The sequence below is a fragment of the Agelaius tricolor genome, unplaced genomic scaffold, assembly GCF_023055355.1.
Source record: "Agelaius tricolor isolate 1412-34295 unplaced genomic scaffold, bAgeTri1.0.p SCAF_13, whole genome shotgun sequence".
In the NCBI taxonomy this organism is placed as follows: domain Eukaryota; kingdom Metazoa; phylum Chordata; class Aves; order Passeriformes; family Icteridae; genus Agelaius; species Agelaius tricolor.
The window spans coordinates 8,516,497-8,531,632 of NW_027269273.1; the positions used below are offsets into that span (position 1 = coordinate 8,516,497).

Here is a 15,136-nt window from a genome sequence, read left to right on the forward strand (position 1 = left end):
ATAAAATCTCATATCCGTTTTAATTTACTTCCCCATTTTGTGCCTAATTACATTCTTGTCATAAAAATGAGTGTGGCACATACCAAAATATTTCATTTCCAATACAACAAGCCCCACAAATCTAAAGCTACAGTCCCACAATGCACATCTGCACCTGCATCTGCTGAACAGACTCTGCAATGGTGGATTTTTAGGTCCCAAGCTGATAAAACACTGCCCATGGTCAGTGCTAGCTTTAAAATGTCAAGAATTGCAGTATGAGAAGCTGAAGACTGTTGGTTATCATGGAATGCTGCTTTGGCAAAGCACCTCAGAGAACTGGTAGCCCAACCCTTTCCTTTACTGTAGGATAAAATGTAGCCAAGCTATTTCTGAAAGATGTTTAATGTCCTAATAATTCCTGAAAGATGTTTAATGTCCTAATAAATGTAGCCAAGCTATTCCTGAAAGATATTTATTGTCCTAATACTTGTCCTCCCCAGCTTCAGGAGGCCACTATCTTTTGTTTTACTATTTCTTCCCCTAATGCTCAGCTTAACATTTCATTGCTGCAGACTAAGCCTGTTTCTTACCCATGGTGGATATCCATTGTCATGTCCATAGTGGGCATGGAGAACAAGATCTTACTGGTCTCTTAATGATTGTTTTCTATGTCTGAAGACATGTAATCCTGTCTTTTAGACTAAAACATCCCATACCCTCCTCGGCGGTGCTTTCCCCATGCCAGCACATTCCTGCTGCTCTGCCCCAGCTCTCCCCTCTCTGATGGGAGCCTGTTTGTAAGCCAGGAGTGCCACCTCCTTGGTCTGACACATAGCACAGACCCACAGCAGTCCCACAATGAGAGTTAGCCCTTTGGTAATTTCAATTTCTGTTGGTGAATGTTTGTGATCTGCTAGAATTTCGTGGCTCTCTCTTGAAATCCTGAAGTTTGGTGAATTTATACTGGTGTTGTGTTTGTTTGGTTTCTCCCCCCTGTTTTCATTTGTCTCTATGGTATTTCAGTTTGCTGGTTCCAGCCCCTTTTCCCATTTTTTAGCAAGAGAGCTTTTAATTCTGATCCTATTTTCCAAAGACTTTTCAGACCTTTTTTCTGTGCTGAAATTGTGAAGACGTTTAGCCAGGTACCTGTGCCAGGACAGCAGAGTGAAATATGCCCTTGAAGTTCCCTTTCAGTGTAACAGGAAAGCACTGATGGTATCTCTTTTGAGGTAACTTCTCAGGTGATCCTGCACTTACCTTATCTGTTCTGTACCTGCTGAGGTACCAAGGCAGTACTTCCACACATCAAAGAAGGAATTCAAATTCATTTGGCATTAATTGCTCTTGCCACTTAGATTTTTGGTTTGTTTTTATTTTGAGACCGGTGGTAGGAAAGGTGTAATATCTTGATTAATTACCTTGATCCTTTAGGCCCTTAGACAGTGATTATTAAATAATTTATTCCTGAATATTTCCTGGTAATTTGGGTTAGACTGATTGATCTAAAATTTTCTGGTTTCTTTTCATCCTGATAGAAGATAGGTCTGATGTTTTCATCCTGCCAGTCTCTGGGACAATACTTGCCTGCCCTTAGGTCCTCAGCATGTTCACCAGTGGTTCCAGCCCTCCTAACATGTTCTGTGGACATGGGGGCTTTCACATAAGATCTGCTCCCTTGGTACATGGCCCCTCTCAAATGCAGAGATGGTAAAGCTGCTGCCCACAGGGGAGCAAACTGTGGCAGGGAGAGGACAGGCATCCTCCAAACATGTATAGCTCTCCAAATGGGCACAAACCAAAATATTCTCCAAACATTTAAGGCTTTTCTGGCCCATTACATTTCTTAGTTGACATAGAAAATCTATCAGAAATGCTGCTCTGAGGATTCAGTTCCTTTGTCAAGGAAAAAAGCCCCAAATCTCACTTGTTGCTTATTTGCTTTTCAGTTGTGGCCCCATATTATAATATCCTGTTTGATTTTCCTGGTTATCTTCACCTAGAGGCAATCAACAGATGTTCCCTTCTAATCTTCCAGTACACACATCTGATATGCAGAGGACTATGACTTTTCACATCTCTTCTGCCAGTCTTTTCCTAAACAGCCAATCCTTTTCTGCTTGGCTGGGGTCTTCATCCCTGTCCTTGTCCCCAGTTCTGTCTGTGGCTGGGGGCAGAGGCTGTGGTGGCCCTGTGGCCAGGCTCTGACCCCACTGCTCTTGGCCATCTCCATCATCCCAGGGCTCCCCTTGTGCCATGCCAGGAGCAGCACTGCTGCCTCAGGTCACTCTTTCCCCATTTGGCCCCTGTCAGGAGAAAGCATCAATGTTTGCTCTCATTTCCTCACCCAGGCAGAAGGGGAGTGCTGGGAGCAGGATGTGGAGATCCAGCAATGTATCAGTGAAAGGAGGAGAAATTGTTGGCACTGATTTCAACTCTTCTGGTTTTTCCTTTTTTCAAGCCAAGAAAATGTTTTATGTTTTTCTTCTTGAGTTCAGATAAGTTGTTTTGCCAGCATATGTTTTGAACAGGGTCCATTGTAAGCGGTCCATTGAAATGCATCATGAATCTTGAGGCCTCTGGAAAGGTAGAGACCCTCACCAAAATGACCTTCAGCTGTCAGATGTGAGCTTACTCCTGCAGCTTTCCCAAAGTCAAATGTGGGTGTTGTCTCTTCGTGCTGCCTTTAACTCCTTCATTTCCTTAGCTGAAAGAAAGAAAGGAGTGTGCCACACTGCCACATCCAATATTGAAAAACTCAGAAATACAGTCTTGCAAAGTGTAATAAATTAGATTCTTTATAGCTTACTGTATTTAAACTTATATTAACTATATGTAGTTTAAATTAAATTAACTGTGTATGGTTTACTCCAGCCTGCTGTACACACAGAACTCATTTTTGACAGCAGTGCAATGGATGGCATGGACTGATACTCCTTTCAAGCATCCTGCCACACATATGTTTGCACATTATGCTCTGGAAAACAAACTGCTTTAGGAGAGTGCAAGAACTGGTTTTCCATGGCACACAGGAGCATGTTTTTGGAATTTAATGAAGAAGTTCTGTTGCAATAAATTCTCTGCTGACTGAGTAAACAGCAAATGCTTTTCTCCTTGTGCTTCTGCATTTTCCAGAGAACTTAGAGAGTTGTACTGACTAATTAAATGAACCCTCCCTTTCAGATTTTTTTCCCATGTGTAGCGTATTTTATATGACATATGTCACAATATGTGAAGCAAAAGCCAAATAATTTCTAAAGCTGGCCTTCAAACATGTTGCTTTTGTTATTTTTCTGATTGTTACTTTTTCTTTGCACTTATTATTGATATTTTCTGTTGCTTGCCTCTAATTATCTTAAATTAATTTTCCCATTTGCTTTCTAAATTATTTTGCAGCTATTCCTCTCCACTCCCCCAGTATGATTCAAGGTGATAACTCGGTGCTTTCTGTGAATCCTCATTTTATTTTGTTTTTTAAACTTTTTTTCCCACAGAGTGTGTGTAGATGTTTGTAGTGCATCCAACCACATCCTCATCCCTTCCATGTATCCAAGTAGAAATGCTCATTAGCCTTTAGCATTGTGTTTTAGAGGTCATACCGTAGTTTCCATTATTAGTGCAACATTAATTTAGGTAAGCATCAGCTACTAATGTTTTTAGCTAGAAAGTGCATGAAATACTGTTTGGAATTGTTATTGTTTTACACGGTAAGTTACTAATCAGAAAATTAAACAAGGAAATAATTCATTAATCAGCTGCTGACAGTGATTGCCCTTCTCTGGGAGCAATGTGCACAAAGGCTGGTCTGCTGCAGGTGTGGTGTGCTGGAGGCTGCAGTTGGTGCACACACTAAGCTGGAAGGGGCTGGCTCCTGCCCTGGGGCACAGGCTCCTGCCCAGGGTTATTCACCCTTGCTGTGAGCAGCATGCAGGAGCAGTGCAAAGCTCCTGCTTGCTGAGGCTGGACTGACCTTGAAATCTACAGCCTAAACATCCCTGGTAACTCAGGGACTGAGTTTTTTAGGTACTTAGTTTTAACTTCTATTGATTTTTTTTTTAATTATGAATTTAAGACAGTTGATTTGGGTGCCTAGAGATTTTTGGCAATTCACTCTTACATACTTTTCATCATTTAAATAGTTTGGGTACAGAAGACAGCATCTTATTTGAGTGTAAGTTTTGGCATTTTTGCACTAGATGAAAGCCTCCTTTTCATTATTAATCCTGAGGTGGCTTAACAAGCCAGCAGCCATGTACACTATAGGCAGCTCTCCAAAACATTGCTTTGTGCTGAGCCATCAGGCCAAGCCCAGCCTTGTCAGGCTCCCCAGGAGGCTCCTCCGTGGTGCTCTGGCCAGCTGTGCCTCCCTGGAGCTGCTGCAGCTTCAGCCCTGGGGATGCTCCAGCCAGGCATCCCTGCAAACTTCCAGTCTGAAAGGGCCCCAGCTCCTCTGCAGACAGAAACCATGCACGTTTCTAAAAGGCCAGCTAAGCATCCATAAATAATAAGATTATAATCACTTATAGAGTGTATAGTTTAAAGATCGAGCATCCTGGTTCTGACACAGGCCCAATGTTTATGGAAAGTGTTTGGTTAGCCAAGATCCTGTCCTGCTGAAACAATTCTTCTTGTGAGGAGCTGGGATACCCTAGTGGCAACATTTGGATTTGTTGGAGAGTACAGTGCATTTAACTAGGAGAGAATGTGGATAGTTTTTCTGTATGAGAACTACTGTGAAATATCATGCCTCAGTTTTGTAAAGTGTCTGGTGCATGAGAAATTGTAAATTTGGGCTAGGGTAATCTCAGAGAGCAGTTTTACCTCCCCATCTTTACTGATGAATTTTAATTTGAAGAAAGGCAATGTAGCAACTTCTTGATCTGGAATTTAGCTGGACAACATTTCCACCATACTTCCAGTATTTCTAGCTTGTGTCCCTACTTGCTTCTCTCCTGCAGACCGCTAAATACCAAATGCTGATTTCTCTCCTGCTTTTGTGCAAATTTTTCCCACCCATGTTGGCCAGACTTCTGAATACAGTTTATTTGCAGTGCCTGTCAGCTGCTGCTGTTGATATCCTGCTGGTCTCAGAGCAAATGGGACTGTGTTGCACAAATTCCCAGTCATAATTCAGAGCACTTGGGGGCTTTTTTCCAAGAGCCATCACAATCCCCTGGATTACTGGCTGACACCCTTAGTTCACTTTGCTGTCAGGAGCCAGGAAATTGAATGGATTCACCTGTTAGTCATGTGAAGGTTCAGTTCTTAAAAGCTGGAAGTTTTGGCAACAGCCTTGAAAATAGTGAAGCCACATGACAGATGTGTCAGCTATGTCAGTGTCTGTCATACAGAAGGAAAAAACAAAATCTGTACTGGCTTCAAGACTGAGCTGGTAACTTGTATCCCTCTTGTTACCAGCCTGTTATTGTAGCTTCTACCTGAAGCTATTCTAATATGAATTGTTAATTTTAATTATTCCCATGCTAATAGAAAGAATTTTATTAAAAAATATATCACTCATCATTTACAAATATAATTTCTTACCCTCTTATGAAAAAATGGAAAATTATGCATTGGATATGACACTAGCAAGTGCGATTTTTCTTTAATGTCCCTTTTTTTTGCTAATTAATCTAATCTTCAAAGAGAAGTGATGGCATGATTTCCTCCAGGGAGCCAACAGCCTAAAGGAAGTTATGTACTTGGTAGTCATCACTTACCTTCCCCATCAGTGGAAACCCTTGGTAGCCTGGACTCTCACCCATGGTGCTGGCACTTGGTCTGGCAGCCATCAAGAGTATTGGCAAATGAGACAGTGGGAAGGTTTTAAAGACTAAAATAAAAAAATCCTAAAATAATAAACATTTTTGATTCTCCTTTTTCTGCACTGTCTGGTTGCTTTATGCATGTGAGGCTAATTGCTCTCATTTGTGGACAATGGAGCTAACAGCAACAAAGGGATGTTTTAAAATTCTAACAAACCACTACTAATACACTTCTTGTGTACACTTTTAATCCAAATTGCCCAGTAGAACATGGTCATTTCACCATGACGTTGCTAGAGCTTTAGCAATTCCTGCTTTTGATAACCAGTAGTTAACATGCAAGTACAAGTTTTAAAAGGATCTTTGTGCTCTTTTTAGTTTAGCTGGGATCGGGATGACTTTCCTAATGTTTTGAAGTCTGTGTCTGCTGACTTTTTGCTGATCTTCTGCTTGTTTCGAGACGCCTTTCACTGAAGCGTTTCCTTTATTTTGGTGCAGTTTCCTGGTTAGTTTCATGGTGGATGCCCGCGGGGGCTCCATGAGGGGCAGCCGGCACCATGGCATGCGGATCATCATCCCGCCGCGCAAGTGCACGGCGCCCACGCGCATCACCTGCCGCCTGGTCAAGAGGCACAAACTGGCCAGCCCACCTCCCATGGTCGAAGGAGAAGGATTGGCAAGTCGGCTTGTAGAGATGGGGCCAGCAGGGGCACAGTTCTTAGGGTGAGTTGTTCTGTGAGTTTAATTGTTGATGTTCATGTCACACCTTTTGTTCCCTTTATCCTGTGGATCTAAAGTTGACTCTACCTCATCTGAGCACGTAGCACAGGCTGCTTAGCTTAAAACATTAAAAAATGCCAACCTGCCATTCCTTCTGTAAAGAACCCTTGCATTTTAAGGAGAGTTTTGCCTCTTTGATGACTGCAGGATGGAGGCGAAGGTAAGGAAAACCATGGGAAGGCCAGGTCCCACCCCTATCTACTCAGGCAACCCTGCCTTGGAGGTCAGGAGGAGTCACACACTGAAAACCCAGAGCAGGTTTTGACCCTCTTGCTTGTAGAGTACCTAGAGAAACAGCACTATCACAAAGAATTGTCTGGAGATACCCACAGGGACCCAGATACTGAGCTCTGTTCCCAGCGTGTGCACAGCTCCCTCTGGAGTTGCTGGGAGCTGCCTGTCTCCGTCCTGTGGAGCAAAACCACTTGGAGTGACCTGCTGTGGAGTGGTGGTACAAGTAGTACCAGTGCTAGGAACCGACTGTTTTTAAAGCTTAAAACAGGGGAAACAATCCACTATGATGTGGCCTTTTTTTTCCTATTTATAAATTTTGTTCATTACCGTGAGTGGCACCCTGGTATAAACTGCTGGTTCTGTCGGGAATGACAGCTTGTTCCTAATTTCCCCTTCTCGTTTCTCTTCCTGCTGCATGGATGTTATTCAGTAAACTGCATCTTCCTAAAAGTCCTCCCCCTCTAAATGAGGGTGAGAGCATGGTTAGCCGAATCCTGCAGCTTGGTCCACAAGGAACAAAATTTATTGGGTAGGATATGTACGGAAAAGATACAGAATGTCTACAGTTTTTATTTTGTTTCCAATTTTTTGTTAATCCCATTATTTTCTTTAAGTTTCCTAAAACTTTCAGTTGATTTCTGTCACTGAAAGAAAATCATAGTGGCTTGATTTAATATAGCTCTGCTACTACCTTGTGCTTATAGGCATGTAAAATTCACTGCCAGCATTCTGCTTTCATAACTTCTGTGCTTTTGTAATTTTTTAAATTTGAAGTGTTTCTACTGCATTAAATACATTTTAATACACAGTGGCAGTCCTTTAAGTTCAACCCTGTGGTAGAGAAGGTATTTACAGGCCTCAAGTGAGACTGTTTTGGGAAGAGCACTTGTAAAATGTGATCGCACAAAGTCCATTACTTATGAAAGATTATTCAGAAAAAAATGTTATCAAGTTAATGAATTGATTCAGCAAGATTGGAGAAATACTAATCTTTGCAACCTGCAAGAGGCATCTTGTTAAAACAAATTTACAAAGCCAAGTATGCTACCCAAAGGGACTGCTGTGTATAGTCTAAACATGTAAGGATGTTTCCGTATGTTTTTGACTGTTGTTTTCAAACCACATTGTGAAATTTATTGCATTAGGTTTTCAAAATATTGGTGAGTGTTTGGTGTTCCAAACCTGTTCAATACCTTCTCACTGAGTATTCTTGTTAAATGTCATGCACAAAATTGTGTAGTTTCTAAATATTTACAGAGACAGTATCTGAAATATTAGCCTGCAAAGATTGTACTACAGCCTTAGTTTACAGTTTGTGCTCTTTTTGAACTAGAGAGTAAATATCTTAAGCAATGTATTTGAATTTTTTTGTATTTTCTTGATGTGCACAATGGGAGAGAGCAGCTACATTCCTGTTTTTTTGTTGAAGGACTTGAGACTTGAAAAATAGACTGGGTGTTCCTAAAAGCATCTAAAATATATATTAATTCAACTATTTTTATTATTTTCATGGGGAAAAAAAGACTAACTCTTCTCCCTGGGAATTTAATGTGCAAACTGGGCCTCAAGCTAGTTTGTTTTTTCCCCATGATGGCTGTTGTGATTTCATGCTCAGGTGATGGATTGGTTAATGCACCCAACACCTGGCAGATGTGCAGGACCACAGAAATGCTGCACCCTTCTCCCATCATGTGACGCTGCTTTTAACCAAGTTGTTACAAAGCAGTTAAACCCTTTACAACCTCTGTAGGAAAATGATGATACTGTCTATTTAAATGTCTTAAAGCTGCATAATCCATAAATGTTCACTTACTGTGTGATTTCAGTCGGTTTGTCTTAGCATACTTTAAAATGCATATCCTGCCTGTGAAGTGTTTGGCAGCAGTGTCTGTTTTGTTGAGGAATGGCACATGAAGTGAATGGTGGTTTCTGTTGGTTGTTCATACAAACTGTTCAGTAATGCACTTGCAGTCCTCTGTTGAAGGTACATTGTCTGGTGACATAGGTGTATTATTAACCACCTTCTCATTCCCTTTCCTTCCCCCCAAAATGTTTGACAGTAACTAATATAAATGTGGTTGTGATGTTGTTCAACCCAGAGAAGTCCATTCTGAAAGGATCTAACGATTCCCCTGTGATGTTTGCTGTGCAGAGTTTGCAGCTATGATGCTCCAGAAAGTGGAGCTAAAGAAAAACAATCTCTTTTATTTCACAGGAGCTGCATCAACAGAGAGCCAGGGAGAGCTTTGAAAACTATGGGACTTAGTTTGAAGTTCAAAATCTGCATAAATGCATGGTTCCTATTACAGTCAGTGGCTGTTGCATGCACTGGGATAGACAGACTGCTTCTGAACTGACTTTGTCCCTTCAAACTCTCTGAGCCAAATCCAAACTTTGACTATGCTAATGCCAGTTAAAAGTCAGCAGTGCTGTGTGTGCTGGAGGCAGGTTGGGTCACCTACACCCTCGGATAAATGAGCAAGGAGGACTCTCCTTACTAAAAGTTGTCACTATTTTTTTCGTGGAGGCAGATATTTCAAAATATTTGCACTAAAAACAAGCTATATATTAGTACTTTTGATTTATCCATTAATATAGTTTAAATGATAAAGGATTGTGCAGCTTTGGCAATTTTAAAAGCATTTTTACTGTAAGAGTGTTTACTATTAAAAATGACTGTAGTTTTCTTAAGGACCCATAGGAAATTGAGGGCAGTGAGGAAATGTAGGGTTAAAAATAACATGGTTCCTTTTTCCCTAGCCCTGTCATAGTGGAAATCCCACATTTTGGATCAATGCGAGGCAAGGAACGAGAGCTGATCGTCCTCCGGAGTGAGAACGGTGAAACGTGGAAGGAGCACCAGTATGACAGCAAACATGAAGACTTAACTGAAATACTTAATGGCATGGATGAAGGTAAATATTTTCTCAAAGCTTTAGCCTCGCCTTTGTGAAGGCTTGCTAACATGGGCTGACTAAAGCAAACTAAAATAAAACAGTGCAGGAGATGTCTGACTTCAGGAAATACAGTGTGTGTTCCATATTAAACTGATGGAAAGGGCGTAAGGAGAAACTGTTCTGCAGTGGCCTGAGGACATCCTGAAATGAGTGGTGAATTTTGGTCTGAAGTCTTGCCAAGCTTAAGCAGAGTTTGCACAGTTGCTTTCCAGCATGAATTTGAGAATAACACCCAGCTGGAGGCACACGTGTCTGTGCTGCTCAGGCAGGGCCACAGGAAGGTCATTGCAAACCAACAATGAAGTGTAAATATCAGCTCTATGGGGCCTTCCCACGGCCCCTAGAGCATTCTTATTTCAAATGGTCTTGTTAGAGATTGCCTCCCACAAGTACTCAGCCTGCCTTCCTGATGCCCATCTGGGAAGTCTGGCTCCCTTGTTTTGCTTGAGCATTGCTGTTGGTGCGAGAGTCCCTCAAGATGAGGGGACCCAGATGTACAAATCCATCAGAAGATGCTCTCACAGATGGTCACTGAAGACAAATCATGGGCAAAGCCAGGCTGTGGGGCTGCAGTGATCCCTTGGCACCACTGCTTTCTTTTCCTGGCAAGCATTTTTCAATCCTCATGCTGATAAACCATTGCTTGAGCTCTTTGCATCTGAGTGTGAATGAAACAGTTCGTGGTGTGAACTTTGGTTTTGTGGAAGGATTTATCCACAGGATTTTCCCTGGATAACCTACAGAAAGTCATAGTGTGAGTACAAGCTGCGGGGAAGTCCTTTCATCATCAGCACAAGCAGGTGAAGGAAATGAAGAGGCTGTGGATGGCAGCTCTGGCAGTATCTGTGGGGCAGCTCTGCCTTTGATTTTGGCCTCTCCTTGTTTGATGAGCCACAGCAAAAGGCATGCCTTGGGAATGTGGGAGTTGTGCTGCTGTGAGGGTCTCCCTGGTCATCTGAAATACAGCATTTTTTATAGATTTCCTGATCTTCTGGGAATGGGGGCAACAGGAAAGGCTTCACTTTGAAGTACTTGAACTACACCTGAGCCTGTACAAACACAAAGCAACAGCAAAGATCTGCTTGTTTCATGAGGATCTATTGTAGCTATTTATTTCAAAATAGATGTAATAGGAACAACCAGACAGGAGGGCAGAAAAAGTGCAGATGTTTTGCCGGTGGGTTTGGAAAAATAAACCTCATCACTGAGGAGTACCTAAAAGCCGTGGAACAGGCAAGAGATGGACATGGTCCAGGATAGTATGGCTTGGGGAATTATGATTGCTGCAGGATTGAATGCAGTAGTTGCAGCCTTTGAAAAAGAAAAATTTCACCACTGCCCCTCTTTCTCTGCACACTGGCATGGGATCAGAAGTGATGATTTGCTATTTGGGTGAAACAGTGGTGCCTTGACAGGGGTGAGGTGGTCAGCACTGATCAGCAGCTTGCTTATTTGCTTCATGAGCTTTTCTATCTGAGCTTAGTTTGATTTGGGAATGGGAAATATGGGCACAGAAATATTGTTCTGAAGTGCTGCAGCTTGCAACACTTATGGAAGAGCTCGCATATGGATAAATTGACAATTTACAGAGACGAGCTCAACAAATAAAAACACTTTGAGAGAGGTGGGCATGAAGCCCTTGGTACTTAGAGCCTAAAATAGTAAGTTTTACAATATGGAGCCATAGGACAATTTTCTGATCTACTGAGGGTTTCAGGTGGCTCTTTCCTTCTGGGGAACTGCTGTTTGAGGTTGGTGGGTGTAAGTGCAGCCAAATAATCACACAAAGTATGATGGACCTTATTCTGTTAGAGTGAAAATATTTGACACCTTAAAAGCCAAACCTCAAGAATGGCTTCTACAAATCCAGGCAATCATTTGTGAGAGGAAAAGGAGAAAAATACTGTAGACACGTTCACTGTAGTGATTATTTGTTCAGTTTGTTTTAGCTTAATCTTTCTCTAGCTAGGAAAGCACAATAAAATGAAAAACACCATGCATTAAAATAGTGCAACGGTTTTGACAAATTCCACCATTGTTAAATGACACCTTTGCAATGTAAAAGGTCTTCCAAGCAATGACCAAAAAATTACAAATTTGTAGACTTGAGTGGGTTGGCTTTTTTTTCATCTGAACTTTTGGTGTTTTGTTACAAAATACCACAGCCAGACTTGGCTCAGGGGGAGTATCTTGCATCTCAGAAGACATAACTTTGGAAGAAGTTTTATTCCAGGTGTGAGCTCTGGAGGCAGAAGCAAGCTTTAATTTAAATAAAAAGCAGCCACATAGTCATTTAGAGAAATTTAGTGTGTTTTTGCAAGAAAACTCATCTGCATAATCATCTCTAGGTGCCAGGAGGTGTTGCAGGAGTGCCCATTTTCTGTTAATAGCAGCTTCTCTGTCAAACCTGCTGTGATCACAAGTCCTTTCCTACCCTGTAGTGCAGGAGGGCAATCAGACCTTTATTGCAGCTCCTTAACAGGCCAAGTCTTAGTGATGCAGTTTGCTGCTGTGTTTGGTTGTTCCTGCTTTGCTCTCCCCCTTATAAGAACCAAACCAAACATGCTCTGAAAAACTCTCAGCAAATACTGCAGGGAACCTTCTGAGATTTATAGTGTAGCTCTACCATTTAGCTTTTAGGAAATCAGGAGTAAATTGCTGAATAAAAACTAAACATGAATTTCACTAATAATCACCCTTGAGAAGGTTTCCTGGGGTAAAAGAAAATTCTACAGAAAATATAAAGAAAATAGAGTTATCATTTAGAAAATAATTCTGCATGCAGGGATGAGAGCAAGGACATCCCTCAGTCACGAAGCAGAAGCCTGCTCTGTGCTGGGAGCAGCACCATCTGCTGGGAAACCTCGTCCTAGACCCCAGAGGCTCCCGGGCAGGAGGCACTGCTCCAGGGCTGGTGCACCATCAAATAACAGCAGGACTTTGGGGTTATTATAATGAGAGAGCAGTGAACCATGATGTAAAGAGCCTGGGTTTTTTGGTGCAGTCAGGTTTCTGCTTAAATAGGTTTTATTTTAAGGAGGGTGCTGTACTTTGGCAAATACAGGGAACTTGGCATTTTTAGGAGTAGGAGGAGTGTGGCTCCCAGCACAAGGGTAGCAATTCACAGCTCTTGGCCATATTACATTTATTTATACTTTGATCAAATAAAATGTGTGTATTTCTGGAATTTATTACTTTTTTAGGAAGAAGCTCTCTGCCTTGTAATTGGTAAATACATCATGTTTTCAGACAAGCTCCTTTTATAGATAACTTGTGTTTGCTTTTAACATTCCTTCACCCTTTAGAGGTACCTGTAGACAAATTGTGGGCACAAATACACACACTGGGGTAGCTAATCTTTTAAAAGTTATTTGCAAACTAGGGAGTGAGCCAAGAAATGCAAATGCTTGTGGCTGCAGTAAGCTTGCAGCTGCACAGTGTGGTTTCAGATGGGAAGCAGGAGTTTTTACATAACTGAATTGACAGATCAAACCAGAGTGTGACCTTGTTTATGCTTGAAGTTTAAAATACCACCCTAAGTCACTCTGCAGTGATTTTACCACCTTTCCAAGAAAAGTTTTTAAACATATTGCTGTTAAACTGTATGCTGTGAATAGCAGGGTAAAAGACCACACAAAAATAGCCATAAAGGACATTGCCTTATTTGAGGGTGAAACATCCTTGTGGCACTGGGAGTGTCTGGATGTGTGTGTGAAACACTGAGGCTGGGAGGGTGGGTCTGGCTATCAGCACCTTCCTGCCCTCAGCTGCTCCTTGCTCCTTGCCATGTGCTCTCCCTGCCTCCATCCCCCTCCTGGATTTTTCTCCATTTGGAAGCTGCCTCCTGCATGCTGTGCTTTGAGTGCAGCGATTCCTGAATGGGCACAGCTCTGTGTGGGGAGATGTGGGACCCTGTGCTCACCCCACCCTGCAGCCTGGCCTCTGTGACAGGGTCAGCTCTGCTCCAGCCAGGACTGAGGCAGGGTTGCACAACTCAGAGCTGTTCAGTCAGGTGAGATTTGCTTTTTCAGTGCTAGCAAAATTCTTTTGAGGCCCTGGCAAGGAAAACCAGATCCACACAAAGACATCTTGCAGCTCATGAAATTTCCAGGTGTTCTGTGACTTGTCTTGTTCTATTTTGAGTCAGAAGATTCTTGCTCTGAGTTACCTTATCTGAAAGTAAAAAAAGAAAGGTATTAGATGTGGATGAACTTGATCCACAAATGCCTCTCACCAGAGAGAAGTGGTGTGATTGCTTTCCTTGACCTGAGACAGTCTGTGTGAGGTCCCTCTTGACCTTGGAGGACATGGCTGGGTTTCTCTTCTCCAGTCCTGGAGCCTTCATGTTCATGTGGCAGTGTGCACCACACTCTGTGATGTTCTTTCCCTGCCTCCTTCCCCTCTGTCCATCTCCTCTCTCCTCCATCACCCCTGTGGAAGATCAGGCACCAAACCATTGCAGGATAAGTGTACCACACACATGGGTGGCAGGAGAAGACTTCTGCACACATTATATTCACAACACTTTTCTCTTGACTCACTACAGCTGAGTGGCTGTAAGAGTTCTTGGGCTGTTAGCACAGGCCTGGCAGGCAGTGGCATTGGGAGATGCTTCCCAGTTCTGCCACTGACCTTTCTGCTTTGCCTCTCCATGCTTTGCTATCCCTATCTCCATGATGGGGTGCACAGCATACTGCTCTGTGGCTAAAACCCCCTTCCCTGCAAAACCCAACCATCTAACCAAAAAATGCTTCAAGGTTTATCATTGAAACACTCTGCCCAGGAATGAAGTGTCAGCAGCTGAGGGAAATAGTAATGATGATATCTCCCTCTGTAAAATGCATGAGGTGTGTTGGGAAACGTGACCTCTCCCAGGACTAGTTTTCCTGTTTCATTAATTCTGTCATGCTAACACTGCATTTCTCAGGGCAGTGAGAGACATGGTTTGATTGCTTATCATCTTTTTTTTTCTTTTCCCTGTTAGAGGGCAACTTCATACAGGAGCTTACATATGTATTATCCAAACATAAACTCCCTATATGTTGTCCAACTCCTCTCCATGCCTGACTGTTTCTCTGCCACTCTTATCTTCCTGTCTTCCTCCTCTGAAGGAGAGTGCCTGCCAGGCTCAAAGGACTTTGAAATGTTCTTGTACAAATCACTATTTTTCCACTTCAGGAGAATTTTAATTATCCTTCACCTCTGTGAGCATTTTACAGTGGGTTTTTTCTCTAGCAACAAACAGGAGATGATGAGGATTTACCAGTCAAGATGATACCTGCCTGGGAGTTTAGGAATCCAGTTTGTCTCCTGCACAAGCCGTTGCTTCCAGAGGCTGCAGGCAGAGTGACTAATTCATTAGAGGGCTCCAGATATCAATCTCTGAGTCAAAGTAAATGGAAGCTGACATTATGATAAGAA

At 42.3% G+C, this 15,136-nt stretch overlaps 1 protein-coding gene across 17 annotated transcripts in view; it reads left to right on the plus strand.

Moving 5' to 3' along the window:
• ANK3 (ankyrin 3) overlaps positions 1 to 15,136 on the plus strand; it is a 286,897-nt gene that overhangs the window by 224,280 nt on the left and 47,481 nt on the right. For all 17 annotated transcript variants that reach the window (XM_071438639.1, XM_071438636.1, XM_071438635.1 and 14 more), the window contains 2 exons: positions 6,243 to 6,467; positions 9,519 to 9,673. In XM_071438639.1, coding sequence (XP_071294740.1) covers positions 6,243 to 6,467; positions 9,519 to 9,673 — 380 coding nt within the window. The remainder of the gene's footprint in view (positions 1 to 6,242; positions 6,468 to 9,518; positions 9,674 to 15,136) is intronic.